Below are 15,970 nucleotides of genomic sequence, written 5' to 3'. Positions count from 1 at the left end.
CAAATTTAAAGTAGAAAGTATAAATTACACAGCTAGACAAACAGTTAACCCTTTGTGACAGAACGGCTCAATATTTTTCATAAAGACCAATTGAAAAAATTATTTTTAGCCCAAAATGAGTAAAGTGCAATCATAAACAAAAATGTGCCTCTGAAGGTGTACATAGTCTTTAAATATTCATCAGCCTTGATTTGAAGTGTCCTACACATGGAGCTTGGGATATTGATAAATGTATTGATATAGTTATGTATGATGTTGTGCTAGTGTAAAATATTAAACGGTACTAGTACAGCTGAGGCACTGTTTGTATCTCCTGTTGTGAACACATTTGGCACACACACTGGAATAGCTCCATGCACCCAGCGGATGCCTAAACAGTGTCTGACATATCTGGTGTTTACTGTATCATAAAGTGTATTCTGCAGTATTTTACCATACAGATGAATACAATAATTTTTTTATATATATGGTATACATTTTTTTTTTACAACGTGAGTCAATAGAGCATATGTCATCAATCAGAGGTATACGTTAGGGAATACGCCCAATGGGGCTGATCCACAGATGGACTTGGACCTTTTTTTGGCTGGTCTGGAAAATAATAAACCACGGCTGCATGAATGCAATTCAATGGGAAGTGGTTTCCAGTAAGCCATCTTATGTTTTCTGGAGCAGAATCTGCACCAAATGCCATGGAGGTATTTGTTTTGGTCCACAGAGGCCTAATGCTTAGTTTTTGGGTTCTGTGCTATTGAATCTGTTGTATGGAACTACCGTATATTCTACATCCTATGACAATTTGCCTTGTTTATTGCAACCTAAATGTTGTGTACAAACATACACCTCGGGACAGATTCATCATAGGTTTTATGCCTCTTTTAGTTATGGCATACAGCATAGTTACACTATTATTTACCACGGTTTCAGTTTTTGAAAAGTGTCTCTTGTGTCCTGACAGATGCACTATAAGCTATGGCAGAAACTGGCAGAAATTTTCATTAAAATGTGCCCTATGTCACAACTGGCATATATTTGACTTTCTTGTGTATGGCCTTCAGAAAATGAGCCAAATTCATGAATAATTCATCATTTTGGCACATTTTACTAGTTTGACTAAACTCTAAGCCTGGTGTGTGAAACTACAGTCTTAATGAATCGACACACCTTATGGTTCTTATGTGGCTTTCATTTAAAAACGTAATTCCCATGTTGTAAAGTGACAGTATACCTCTAGGTTATGCCATCACTTCATTATCGGTGGGGGACCCCACTGATCCCAGGGAAATGTTCACTAATGTCAGACTTCTGCTGATTTCGGCTGCGGATTAGCCCCATTCATGCTTTTCTTGAGAATAGGCAGCGTGCTACTTACACTCACAGATTTTTTTCCATGCGGAAATTTTCCATGCTTGATATGCCATCACTTTGATGGGAACAACCCTTTCTGTATATTTCAGTGGAGTAACTTTTCACATTAGTTATCTAATGCTAAATGCCTTTACTATAAGGCTGCCCAGCAATCTGTGTATGATGCTGTCTCAACTGTCCCTTCATACCACCACATCTTGGTTTAAACAAGGATTGGGCGTGTTGGATTTCATTGTCCATTGTTTTGCCGGGAGGTAGGTCACCATCAGAAGTGTCTGGTAGTGGCTTGTCTCTTTCCTTGTTGGCCAAACCAAGTGTGCCTGTTTATAGGGAGGTCAGAGAAAATAGTGGTCAGCTGAACGAACATTAAGCCAACCGATATCATTGGTATTTGACCACTTCAGAATTGTCTGTTTTTGTTGCATGAGTTCCAGAAATCAAGATTACAGTGACACAAATGTCTCATTGAATTGAGCTAAACCACAGAGGTCATTTATAGCAAAGCTACAGCGAGTTACACCAAAATATCACGTGCAGCGAGGGAGTTCCCATGCATTACTTTTTTCACACTGTATTTGTGTACTTTGTTTCAGTTATTTCTCTATAAAACCTTTATAATATAAAGGTTACCAAGGAAAAGAATAATAGACAATAAAAATTTGGCACAATTGCCTGTTAACACTATATTTCTAGGAATCCCCGAATAAGGCTGTTCCCATAAGGACCTGTGCCCTTTAATTGTATTATTTTGGTATTTATCTTGCTCACGCACACAATAGGGTTATTATGAAGATAATTTAATTATTAGCAGTAATAAGTGTATGGTACTTGAGATGTATTTTTATGTCTATATCTTAGTAGTCATGTTCATGTTGAGTTGGGTAAATACACTGAACAAAATATAGACAGATTTGTGAACAATATTTGAGAGTAATGGGTCTTTTGTGTATGTAGACAATGTTTCAGATCTTTGAGTTAAGCTCATCCAAAATGGGAGCAAAACCGAAAGTGTTGCGTTTATATTTTTGTTCAGTGTAGTATAAATAAGAATATAGCTTTAGGGTGAGTAATTTCAACCAATGTAGCGATCCCGCTGAAAATCCACAGTGGATCGAAAGGAAAACTATTGCCTCAAAAATGTGCTAGATGAGCTGGGCATCACTGACGGAATTGAGATAAAGGGAATGGAGGAAACCCAGGGAAGCCTGTTACGCTCTACTGTGGGAGGGAAACCCCCACACCGAACATAGGAGGGAAAGGGAAAAGGAAATAAGGCCTGAAAACTAGGGAATAAAGATGGACACCTCCTAGTGAAAACCCTAATCAAAGCCCTGACTGACTACCAGTATGAACAGACCCCAGAGGTAGGTGAGTTCATAAACCTAATACCTAACTATCTAACCCTAAAGGCCCCTGGTACTGATGACAGGAATGCGACATCCTGTTCCTCCAAAAGGAAGGATGAACAGGAGTCTCCCTAAGGCCTAATACAAAACAACAAAGAAATGCAGCACACAGAAAAGCCAAAATACTTAACTTCCAAGAAGCTATGGCAGCACCAGGAACTCAGCCGAGATCCAAACACCAGCTATCCACAGGTCCAACTGAAGCTACAAACCGCACAGCATTGTGGGAGAGACAACTATAAATAGGGAAAGTTAAATGACCGCAAAAGCAACACCTGAAGGTTAAGGGTGTGGCCAGTACCAGAAACAACACAGACTCCTATTGATCCACAAGGTAAACATGTGAACTCAAACCACGTGTTGCCAGTCTCAAAGATCTCCTGCCACTCACTGTTGCGGGGACGTCCGTATGTCCCAGTACGTCTGTGACAAAGCCCCATTGCTTTCACCATTAAAGGGGTATTCCGGTTGGTACAAGTTATCCCCCATCCACAGGATAGGGGATAACTTTAAGATCAGTGGGGGTCCTACCACTGGGACCCCCACTGATCATGAGAACGGGGCACCCATACCCCCTGCAAGCCTCTTGCAGCTCCCCTAAAATGACTGAAGTGTCTGGTCGGAACTGTGCATTAATTTCTATGGTAGTTCTTGAGATAGTCGAGTACAGCGCCACGCGGCCATTAACAGTGAAGAAGGACAATACGGGTGTGGCCATTCGTGGCTTGGGTATACCTGATTTATAGCGATTCGCTAGGAATTAATTCGGAACAAATCAAATTTATTTTCTAACCTTAGCGAAGTTGCCAATCAAATTTTTTTTTTACTTTTCTCATTTCTAATCTGAATGTTCATCCCTGTCAAAGCTTCAGCTCTGCTTTAACAGCAAACCTTCCACAGCTTTAGCACTGCTACAACCCCAACTCAGCCTCAGTTTTGTTGCACTGTCAACTTCAACTCTGCTATGCCAACAACTCTGCAACAATTTCAGCTTTGCCATATCACCAACTCTGTAAATGCTTCAGTTCTGCTGTACCATCAGCTCTGTAACATCTTCAGCCCTGCTACACTGCAACTTTTCAGCTGTGATACTGCACCAACTCTGCAACATATTCAGCCCTGCTATACTTTCGACTCTGCATCATCTCTGACTCCATTAAATCATCACCTCTGCTATAGTTCTACTATGTCACCATATCTGTTACATCTCCATTTCTGCAATGTTTCCAACACTGCTACATCTGTTGTTCTGCTTTGCTGCACCAGTGCTACCTGTCCATACTGCAAAATAACTGCTCATCTGGACCAGAGGCTTAGTGGATCCACCTCCACAGGGCCCCATTCTCGTGATCAGTAGGAGTCCCAGTGGTAGGATCCCCACCGATCTTAAAGTTATCCCCTTGTGGATGGGGGAAAACTTGTGCCATACGGAATACCCCTTTAAGGAGGAAGTAGGGGTCTCTACCAGATCTACAGGTTAGGACTGATGCTCAGCTGAAACATCAGTGCCTTGCATGTGTAATAAGTCACTAGAGACTAAAACAGCCCCTTAGAGTACAATCACATGGCATGATTGTTATCTGGTCGGTTGCGGTCGTGCTTTGGTCACGAACCGTGCAGCCAATTAATCCGCAGCTGCCTTTTATTTAACTAATGAAGACCACACTGTGGCCGCGCCGCCATTAATAAGAGGAGGTGGCGCTGCTTGGGCCATGGAGGATATGGGGAGGGACCCACATTGCTCGCATCACAAAGCAGAAATATATCTCCTCTGTTTTAGAAGAGATCTAATTATTGTGATCAGCTGATATGGAAAGTACACAGGAGCTGGGACTGGCAGTGCAGCTAGTCTGTGCTGCTAGGAAGTGATGGAAGATGGAGTGTTGGAGAGAGAACAAGGCAAGTCTTCCTCCATCACTCCTTCAACCACGAGAGGTAGCTGCTATAACTATAATGTGGCGGGGAGGTCAGAAAGCTCCTGAAGCTGCTGCCTTTTTTATTTTCTGTACAGACAGCAGTTTCAGTAAAATGTGTTTTGTGTGTGCCCCTCTACTCAGAGCCTCTGCCACTGATCAGGTCCCGCACTGTCTTACCATCAGTGCCTCAGCACACCTACTATCAAGTGATTTCTTTCCCTTTTCCACCTTCTGCCACAGAGCCCCTATCAGGTTGTGTCTTTCAATTCCCCTTTCTGGTCAGCTCACCTTCTCCCCCTAGAGATCTAACTGTTTGTGTCCCACCTTACCCTCTAAGAGCTCCGCCACATCATACCTCCTCTTCCTCCAAAGAGCCTCGGCCAAATGATGTGACTCCTCTACATTGGCCCTCGCTCCCTGTCACTTTCTGTTCCTCCATCACCTACTCCTCTACTTTTTACTTCCTTACCCCCACAGTATCCTGTATGCATTTACAGCAAACAGGCATGCATCTCTCAGATGAATCCACAGCTACTGCAGCTATGTTTGCTTAAAAAATATATATATGCCCCCCCCCCCTTCCCTGTGCGCAGTGCTGGGCACAGGACAGTCTGTCTACTGTGCCAGTGCCACTGTAGGGTAAATGTGCAGGCCCATAGTGGCTGCTTTGGTGATAGCTATGCCGCTAAGCTTAGGCCCCTTTCAGACGAGCGAGTTCTATGCTCTGGACTCGCAGCATGAGTCTGCAACAGCTCTTGTCCTGACCTCCCAGCACTGACGGCGTGCTATGTAACCCATACAGTTCTGGAATGTATTGGATAACACTGACAGCATTATGTCAGTGTTATACAATACATTCAAGACCTGTAAGGGTTACATAGCATCATGAATCAATATAATGCTATCCGACCCTGTCAGTACTAGGAGGTCAGGACGGGAGCTGTTGCGTACTCATGCTGCGAGTACAATGCGTGGAACTCGCTAGTCTGAAAGTGGCCTTAATTTGGCCCCACCACCACTGCAATCCAAAAGTTAAAAACCATGGACAAAACCTACAGCATGACTTGACATGCTGTGGACTGTTGGTTCTGATCCATGACTGGATTGCAATTGTGCTTATCTGATGGGTTTGACTAGCTCATTACATGCTTTCTAACTCTCTGTACTTTAGTAGGCTTATGGATATTAAATAGTAGAAAAAATATTATTGTAAATAGTAGAAAAGAAATACCAAAGCACTTACACCCCTGGGCACCAACATATCTACTATGTTCCAAAATAAGTGTCTCAGAATAACGTTGATACCGCATTGCCCTTAAAAGCCCCTAGTAAATCCCTGGTTAAACTGGTACAGAGCTTAGCTAGTTTGCCATTTATAGTCCAAACTTTACAAAATACAATGTTTAGATGCCAAACCTTCTTTGCCAATGTCAATTATTGTTTGCGCCCCTCACTGCCAAGTTTCCACCATTCAAATATGACATGTACAATAGGCCAGATGTTCTCAGTGTCATGGAGACGGTGGTGTTTTCTCCAAGTATGGTCGGTGTTTGGCAGTACTGTGCTGTAATTGTTTGTTACGAAGGATGTCTTATTGAAATGCAGGCTATTTCTACCACGTGCTTTTAACAGGAAGCTTTGTAATACACAAAACATGAAACACCTCAATTTGAATGGATTTTTTTACAGTGGGAAGCAGCGGTGGAGTTAGTAGGCTGGTGGTTCAAAGCCACCACTGTGCCAAGACAGGACATGTCCCTTCTTGGTGCAATGTGCAGATAGCAGCCACTTGAAGCTGCAGTGGGTGTCCGCTAGTGGTTTAGTTCCATTCAATAGAGCTAAGCCGTGAACGAGTCTGTGGCATCTGAAGTGAACAACCGCAACAAAAACCATGGCTGTTGCTGCTGCGGTATACGTGGCAGATTTTGACAGCGTCAGAATCCACCGTATGAACAGGGGCGCATCTAGCCTTTCTGCTGCCTGAGGCGAAAAATGAAACAGCGCCCCCCTTCCCAATGCCAATTTCTTAAGCAGCCTGTGATGACACCGGCCTCTGATAGGCTACAGGAACTAGGACTAAAGCCTATTAGAGGAAACAGTGAGCCAGGGAGATAGCATTCAACTGTAATGGTGTCCTGAGTACAGCGATGCAGTTGAATATGTAGAGATGAGCATTTCCATAATGGAAGCACTGATTGTCCATGGCCCTTCCCCTGCCCCTTTCTTGCCCTTACCTCGCCTCACCTCGCCTCATTGGTGGTGCACCCCTGTGTGTGAACAGGCCTTAAGTTGTAAGACATACACAGTTGTTATTCTGCTGTTAGGGTAGTCTCTCTGTACATATATTTGTGGAACCTAGGGTCATGGAGTCATAGTTGAGTCAGAGTCGGAGTCAGTTTTGGGTGAAACTGTAGAACTGTAGAATGTACCATGTTTTGACTCCAGTACATTTTCAAATTATTACACATAAGCCGTTTATGAAAGAGTCAGAGTTAGAGCTGGAGTCGGAGTATGGAAAATAGAGGGCTCAGAATTTTGGATTCCGGACTCCACAGCCCTGGTAGAACCATAATCAATACTGCAGTACCACTAAGATCTCATGGCTTATAACTTCTAGGAACACTTTGGCTGCTGGCCATGTCAAAGACAACATTGTTTAGATTCTGATTTTCCTTGGAGGCTGAGTTCTGTCTTTCTCAAGTGCCTGTTGGTTTTTATTTCCAGATTACAGAACGGGACCTTGCTTTTCTGTTGTAAGCAACCAAATGTGTCAAGGACAGCTGAGCGGTATAGTGTGCACGAAGACGCTGTGCTGCGCCACAGTGGGGAGAGCATGGGGACACCCGTGCGAGATGTGCCCAGCCCAACCACATCCCTGCCGTCGTGGCTTTATTCCAAACATCCGAACAGGAGCGTGTCAAGGTATGCAAAGTACATGGAGCTGTTATAACAGCTAATGTCCTAATGTTGATAGAATTACAGGGCTTTGGACAGCATGCCTTGTTTCATACCCCAGCCTGTGCATAGAGAATGGAAAATCATTGTCAAGTACATTACTTCACGACTAAGTGACTGCGTGATGTAAAAAGGGGGGGCATTAGCAACTCAGGTCAGACAGACGAGCCAAGGCCTTAATGAATTTCTCCTTGCCAAAAACTCCCTCATTCCGACAGAAAAGAAGATAATTTACGATGACCTCAGATGGAGAAGTTTTATTTCAAATAAAGCTGGACTATAATGGAATACATACGGAATTATTACTGCCACTCATTAAACAGCTGACAGATTGTTTGGTTTGACTTTGTGAAAAAGTTGCTTATCCACCTACTGTATGTCTCTGACATTTTATCCTCCTGGAGAGTGTGCAGTTGGTTCAGATCATTGCATTCGCCCAGATGTTCCTCGCTTATTCCCGAGCATGCCTCCTGATAGAGAGCTCTGACACAGTTTTTGGCTTTTGGTCTAATACCTCCAGCTGTATAAATTCTTTTATTGTCTGGATGTCTGGCAGGAAGCTGAAGAAAGTTAGCAGAGGCAGTCATATACTAAACTGTTGAGTAATCTAAGTTTCCAGCACTGTGGGGGAATTTTGTAGTTTTATGTAAGGTTTTCACTTAGGTACAGTACATAAAAAAAAACATGAAATGCATTAGAAAAGCAGAATACAGTAGATTTCAGTCCAGACTATCTTCATTCTGATCTCTTGCATGTGAGTACTGGCCTCTGCACAGAGGATATGGCACGAAGAGTCTCTTTAGTGGATAGTTTGTGTGACGCACTCATATTAGGGCATTCAGAGTGCCATGAATGATTCAAAAAGAGAATAGACATCAGGGTAATTCTGCTTCTGCTGAGCAAATGGGATTTAAAAAAAAACATGCTTTTGCATGACACACACTGTTGCCAAGAATCCTAGGAAAGGGGTGGGGTCGACCACAAAAGGGGCATGGTTTGTGCAAATTTACCGAAAAAAAGTGGGTGTTCTATGGGAGTTCTTTGAACATTTTGGGGTGGTCATAGCGTTGGGACGTTTCGTGTGTCCCCAGGCAGGGCTTCAAAAAGTCCTGTTGTCACAAAATGCCATGCAATCTAAAAGCACCATGTTATAGAGCAGGAGAAGCTGAGCAGATTGATGTGAACTGTCAGTCACTGATAACATCTCCCTCCTGTACCAATAGCACTACACAGGGCTGCAAAAAAGCAGAGATATAAATGTATAAATAAAAGGTTTTATTGAATCTTTTCCCTAAAAACTATATATCAATCTGCTCGGCCTCTCCTGCTCTATAACATGGTACTTTCAGATTGCACTGCATTTTCTGGTGACAGGTCCTCTTTGGATGCAGATGAACCTTAAAGGGGTTGGTCACTATATAAGTACTTTACACAACATTGTTGGAGGCAGGGTAAAAATGAGTTTCCAAATATACTTTATTTAAAAAAATCTGTTTGGTAATCTTTTTATAGTAAGCCACGCCCCCTGAGCCCCGCTCTGCCATGCAGCCAGTTCGTCCATGGCTGCACGCGACATGGAGGAGCTTTAGAGAAAGCTCATCCATGCCTTTATTGTAACTGCACATGCGCTGCTTTTCCTAATCTGCCTAAAAGCAGCCCATGTCCAGTCTGCCTCCCGGCGATCGCTCTGATTGGCTAGTCTGTACAGACAAGTCAATCACAGGATCCTAATGCCGGCTGAAAGGTTCTGATCCCCACAGTCCGTGACTGTGGGGATCAGAACCTTCTAAAATGTGTATATATATATATATATAGATATATATATATATATATATATACAGTGAGGAACAGAAATCTCCCACTTAGAAATCATGGAGGTGTTTGAAATTCACATTGTAGGTGCATTCCCACTCTGAGAGACAGGATAAAAAAAAATGTATGATGTTGTATGATTTTTAAAGACTTTATTTGTCTTGCACTGCTGAACATAAGTATTTGAACACCTGAGAAAATCAGTGTTAATATTTAGTACAGAAGCATTTGTTTGCAATTACAGAGGTCAAACATTTCCTGTAGTTCTTGACCAGGTTTGCACACACCGCAACAGGGATTTTGGCCCACTCCTCCACACAGATCTCCTCTAGATCTGTCAGGTTTTGGGGCTGTCACTGAGCAACACGGAGTTTCAGCTCCCTCCAAAGATATTCTATTGGATTTGGGTCTGGAGACTGGCTAGGCCACTCCAGAACCTTGATATGCTTCTCATGGAGCCACTACTTGGTTATTCTGGCTGTGTGCTTCGGGTCGTTGTCATGTTGGAAGACCCAGCCACGACCCATCTTTAATGCTCTGACTGGGGGAAGGAGGTTGTTGCTCAAAATCTCACAATAAATGGCCCCATTTATCCTCTCCTTAATACAGTGCAGTCATCCTGTCCCTTTCGCAGAAAAGCACCCCCAAAGCATGATGTTACCACCTCATGCTTCACAGTAGGGATGGTGTTCTTGGGATGCAACTCATCCTTCTTTTTCCTCCAAACACGACAAGTGACGTTTAGACCAAAAAGTTCTACTTTGGTCTCATCTGACCACATGACTTTCTCCCATGCCTTCTCTGGATCATCCAGATGGTCATTGGCAAACTTCAGACGGGCCTAGACATGTGATGACTTGAGCAGGGGAACCTTCCGTGCAATGCATGATTTGAAACCATGACGGCGTAGTGTTCTACCGACAGTGACCTTTGAAACTATGGTCCCAGCTCTCTTCATGTCATTGACCAGCTCCTCCCTTGTAGTTCTGGGCTGATTCCTCACCTTTCTTATCATCAGTGATAGCCCACAAGGTGAGATCTTGTATAAAGCCCCAGTCCGAGGGAGACTGACAGTCGTCTTTAGCCTCTTCCATTTTCTAACAATTGCTCCAAAAGTTGATCTTTTTTCACCAAGCTGCTTGACAATTGCCCCGTAGCCCTTTCCAGCTTTGTGGAGGTCCACAATTTTGTCTCTGGTGTCTTTTAACAGCTCTTTGGTCTTGCCCATGGTGGTAGTTGGCGTCTGACTATGGTGTGGACAGGTGTCTTTAAAGAGCTCAGACAGGTGCTACTAAGTTAGATTAATGAGTGGAGTAGAAGTGGAGAGACTTTTTAAAGGCACAGTAACAGGTTTTTGAGAGCCAGAATTCTTGCTGTTTCTCAGGCGTTCAAATACTTATGTTCAGCAGTGCAAGACAAATACATTCTTTAAAAATCATGCAAAGTGATTTCCAATTTTTTTATTTTTATTCTGTCTCTCAGAGTGGGAATGCTCCTACAATGTGAATTTCAGACCCCTCCATGATTTCTAAGTGGGAGCACTTTCAAAATCGCAGGGTGTTCAAATATTTCTGTTCCTCACTGTATAATATCCCCCCGTGGGCTCCAGCCCCCATTGTGCCCCCCTAATTTCAGGATGGCCGGCGGCAGCACTGCTGATCCCCCTTCCACCCCCCTCTCCCGCCCTGATCTGTTTTAGGATGGCCGGAGCATCATAATATACAGCTCACACTCTGCTTAAAATGTCCGACATCAGTGTTGGCACCAATGTCGGCAGTTTAACCCCTTCCATGCTGCGGTCCATAGGGAATGCTGTATGGAAGGGGTTAAGAGATGGAGGGAGCTCCCATCGGGCTGCTGCTGTGCTGTGGCAGCGGGCCCGATGCTTGATGGGTTAACAGAGGGATGGAGCTCACTCCCTCCCCAATCAGGCACTGCGCTGCTGTCGCAGTGTTGCGATGGTTACCATGGCAACCGGACGCCTTAACAGGCATCCGGCTTGCCTTGGTATAGCTGATCAGGCTCCTGCTAAAGGCAGGAGTCTGATCAGGCTTACTGTGAGTGACAACGCACTGCAGTACACTATACAGTGTACTGCAGTGTATTGTAAACCATCAGAACCACTGAATCTTCAAGATCCAAGTGGGTCTGGGTAAAAAAAAAGGTGAAAAAATAAATAAAATGTCTTCTTATAGCCACACATTTATAATTGATTCAAAAAATATATATATAAAATACACTACACATGTTTGGTATCATCGCGTTCGTAACGACCTGATCTATAAAAGGATCATGTTACTTTTCCCGCACGGTGAACGCCATAAAGAAAAAAAGAGAAAAACTATGATGGAATTGAAATTTTTCCCACCTTACTTCCCAAAAAAGGTATTAAAAGTGATCCAAAAAGTTGTATGTACCCCAAAATGATACCAATCAAACCGTGACCTCATCCCGCACAAATGAGCTCCTACAGGAGACAATCGCCCAAAAACTGAAAAAAATATGGCTTTCAGAAAATGGAGACAAAAACATGCATTTTATTTCTAAAATGCTTTTATTGTGTTAAAATGAAATAAATGTAAAAAAAGTATACATATTAGGTATTGCCGCGTCCATAACAACCAGCTCTATAAAAATATCACATGACCTAACCCCTCAGGTGAACACCCAAAAAAAAAACTGTGGCAAAAAAGCCATTTTTTGTCACCTTACATCACAAAAAGTATAATACAATCGCCCCAAAGAATAAAAAAAATATGGCTTTCAGAAAATGGAAACACAAAAACATGATTTTAGTTTTTTAAAATGCTTTATTATGTAAAAGTGAAACAAACAAACAAAGAAAGTAGACAAATGTAATATCATTGCATCCGTAACAACCTGCTCTATAAAAATAGCACATGATTTAACCTGTCAGATGAACGTTGTAAAAAATAAAAAAATAAAAACTGTGGCAGAATGGCCATTTTAGGTAACCTTTCCTAACAAAAAAATGTAATATAGAGCGATTGAAAATCATATGTAACCCAGAATAGTATCAATAAAACCTTATCCCGTAGTTTCCAAAATGCGGTCACTTTTTGGAAGCTTCTGCTGTAGGGGTGCATCAGGGGCACTTCAAATGGGACATGGTGTTTAAAAACCATTATGCAATGAAATGACACCTGAGGTGCTGTTGTTACTATGGTATCACAGTTGGCCAGGGATGTCATGTGACAACTCCAGATGCTGTGATGCATGCTGGGATTTTTACTTTCACTTTGCAGTTGCTCCGCCCACACAGCCTCTCAAATATGGGAGCATACTATGCTGAACACGTTAGAAAAATTATACATACACAGTATATCTCTCATTATACTAATACCTTTTGACTTTAGATATCGGGCCATTTTTTTTTTTTATGCGTATGGTGGCCAACCCCTTTAACTGACTAAACATTCTACTTACGGTTCTCCCTTGATAAATTTAGACTCTAAACATTCTGTATATTAATAATGTGGAATACCATAAAACAATGTACCTCTCCAGGGGAACCTATACAACTACCCCACCACAACTGTACAGGTGACAGCCTTTACTGTATTCCGGAGCTCCACTAACCAGGTACCAGGAGACATAATTGTGTCCAAAACAGCATGAAAAGGCACAATTGCTAAATAGTTGCTTTCTATATTTCCCATAAAGTGCATTAAAAAGTAGGATTCAATGAGAGCTGTAATAGGATCAGTATGGTCACTCAATACATATTAGAAAATACCAGTTCAGGATTTACTGATGTAAGGGGTTAATGAAGACAGTCTTGGGCAACTAGAAAACGATTCCTGTGTCCTCTACCCAGCACTATATTGACCCCAGTAGTATTCCCAATAGAGTATCATGGCAATTGCTAAAACAACAATAGTACACCAGAATCTATATCAAAAAGTTAAGAGTGACTTACAGTTCAACTTTAGCAGGTGCTGAATTTACTGCAACATCCATACATTCTAAAGCAACCTAAAAACCCACCTCTTCGGGAAATCTTACTACCTACAATAAGCATGCTGCCAAATGAGCTGCTTCTACCCTCATCTACTGTCTCCTTCCCCTTTTTCTTGTAAATTGTATGCCCTTATGGGTAGGTTCCTCACCCCCTATTTAACAGTCTGTTAATAGGTTCATGATTATTGTACTTGTTTTGTTTTATATTATTATTATTTGTGGTGATTCTTATATGGCTGAGTGGGCCCATATATCACTAAATGCTTAAAGGAGTTGGCCACTTTCTGGCTACTGTTGACCAATGTGTTTGTAAGATGATTATATGCCTCTTACTAATACAGTATTTGTTGACATTTTGCTCCATTTTCTATATTTCATAAGGTATGTCTCTTTCTTTGCCAAGTCTTTTGTGCTATCTATACAGAGGTCCTGTCCATAAGATGGCCGCTGATGGAGGGTCATTTGATCAGGCAAATCACCTCCATGTGATGTCTCCTCTATTCAAACTCACTGCACCTGCACTGAACTCCCAACAGAACAAGTACAGATGGCAGGTGTGGTGTATCTGAATATAGGAGTCATCAGAAGAAGGTGATTTGCTTGGTCACATGACCCTCCATCAGCGGCCATCTTATTGACAGGACCTTTGCATAGATAGCACAAAAGACTTGGCAAACAAGGGGCATACCTAATGAAATATAGAAAACGGTGCAAAATTTTAACCAGGATTATATTAGTAAGTGTCATATAATCATCTTACAGACACTTTGGTCAACAGTAACCATAAAGTGGTCAACCCCTTCCTTACCTCTTCCATTTTCCTTAAAGAGAATCTGTCAGATGATATCTGCTGTTCTATCTGACAGCAGTATATGATAGAGAGGAGCTGAACTCTGTGATATCTATAGGTTTATATGATTTGGAGAAGGATTTATGAATAAAAAGCAGAGTAAATCCTTACAGGACTCCTAAGAAAGACAGCAAGAGTCCTGATTTCCCCGCCCACACAGGAAGATTGACAGCCTTTTGTGTACACTCACTGACATATGAAGAGCTGTCAGTCATCCTATGTGGGTGGGTAATCAGGAATCTCACTGTCTATCCTAGGGCAGCAGACACCACCTGACAGGTTCACTTTAATGCCCACCATTAGAATGATTTCACTTTTAATCCAGTCTTACATAACTTTCATTTTAGTAATGGTTGACTAGGGCTCTTACACACTTGCGTTGTTGGGATCCTGCGTGCACTTCCGTTGCCGGAGGTGCCCGCCGGATCCGTAACACCACAAGTGAACTGAAAGCATTCAGTGTTACTATGGCAGCCAGGACGCTATTAAAGTCCAGGTTGCCATGGTAGTGGTGGGGAGCGGGGGAGCAGTGTGCTTGCCGCCCGTGCGACTCCAGGGTGGCGTCGGGGCGCCCCATTCGCATGGATTGCGTGATCCATGCGATCGTGTGGTCCATGCTCGTGGGGCGCCCTGGCGTCGCTCTGGGGCGCCCCGGGGGCCGCGCCGACGGTGGGTGTGCTGCTCCCCCGCTCCCCACTACACTTTACCATGGCAGACAGGACTTTAGCGTCCTGGCAGCCATGGTAACCATTCAGAAAAAGCTAAACGTCGGATCCGGTAATGCGCCGAAACGACGTTTAGCTTAAGGCTGGATCCAGATTAATGCCTTTCAATGGGCATTAATTCCAGATCCGGCCTTGCAGCAAGTGTTCAGGATTTTTGGCCGGAGCAAAAAGCGCAGCATGCTGCGGTATTTTCTCCGACCAAAAAACGTTCCGGTCCTGAACTGAAGACATCCTGGTGCATCCTGAACGGATTTCTCTCCATTCAGAATGCATTGGGATAATCCTGATCAGGATTTTTCCGGCATAGAGCCCCGACGACGGAACTCTATGCCGGAAAAGAACAACGCAAGTGTGAAAGAGCCCTAAGCCTTTAAGAATAATTAGCTTTAACGGATCCTACTGAGGGTTGTTTACAACATTTAGTGTTTTTTGTTCTATTTCCTTGGGGCAGATGTGGATGAATGCCAAGCAATCCCTGGGTTATGTCAAGGAGGAAATTGTATTAATACTGTCGGATCTTTTGAGTGCAAATGCCCAGCTGGACACAAGTTTAATGAAATAACACAAAAATGTGAAGGTAAGACGTTTCCAGGCTCATCAAGATACACAAACCAGTTCGTATTCCTGTTTTCAGAAATCATAGGATGTATTGTTTGCTTTTTCGGATATTTATTGTTGATTATTGTCATATTTAATTTACTTGAGTTATTCACACATGTTGAACAAGACAGTACTGATCTGGATTACGATACAAAGAAAACTGAGTGAGTCGAAATCTTCAGGGAATCAATTTCACAGGGCTGGGATGGAAAAATGCAGCTGCTTGGAGATTACAGCGTCATATGGCCTCTTGGTGTGTTTCATAGGTCCATATTCCCTTTTTAACATGATGTGATCCTAGGAGGGGTTTCTGGAAGCATCTCCAACGCTTTTGGCCAGGAGAGGCCCCAACTGTCT

The 15,970-nt window shown here is 42.9% G+C and overlaps 1 protein-coding gene across 1 annotated transcript in view; it reads left to right on the top strand.

The window, feature by feature from the left end:
• The window catches only part of FBN1 (fibrillin 1), a 261,436-nt gene that overhangs the window by 100,129 nt on the left and 145,337 nt on the right, over positions 1-15,970 (top strand). Inside the window, exons 7-8 of the mRNA XM_040414001.1 lie at positions 7,415-7,612; positions 15,465-15,590. Coding sequence (XP_040269935.1) covers positions 7,415-7,612; positions 15,465-15,590 — 324 coding nt within the window. The remainder of the gene's footprint in view (positions 1-7,414; positions 7,613-15,464; positions 15,591-15,970) is intronic.

This window comes from Bufo bufo, chromosome 1 (genome assembly GCF_905171765.1).
Source record: "Bufo bufo chromosome 1, aBufBuf1.1, whole genome shotgun sequence".
Taxonomy (NCBI): domain Eukaryota; kingdom Metazoa; phylum Chordata; class Amphibia; order Anura; family Bufonidae; genus Bufo; species Bufo bufo.
Note: the sequence above shows the minus strand (reverse complement) of the source record. Positions and strands in the feature narration are given on the sequence as shown.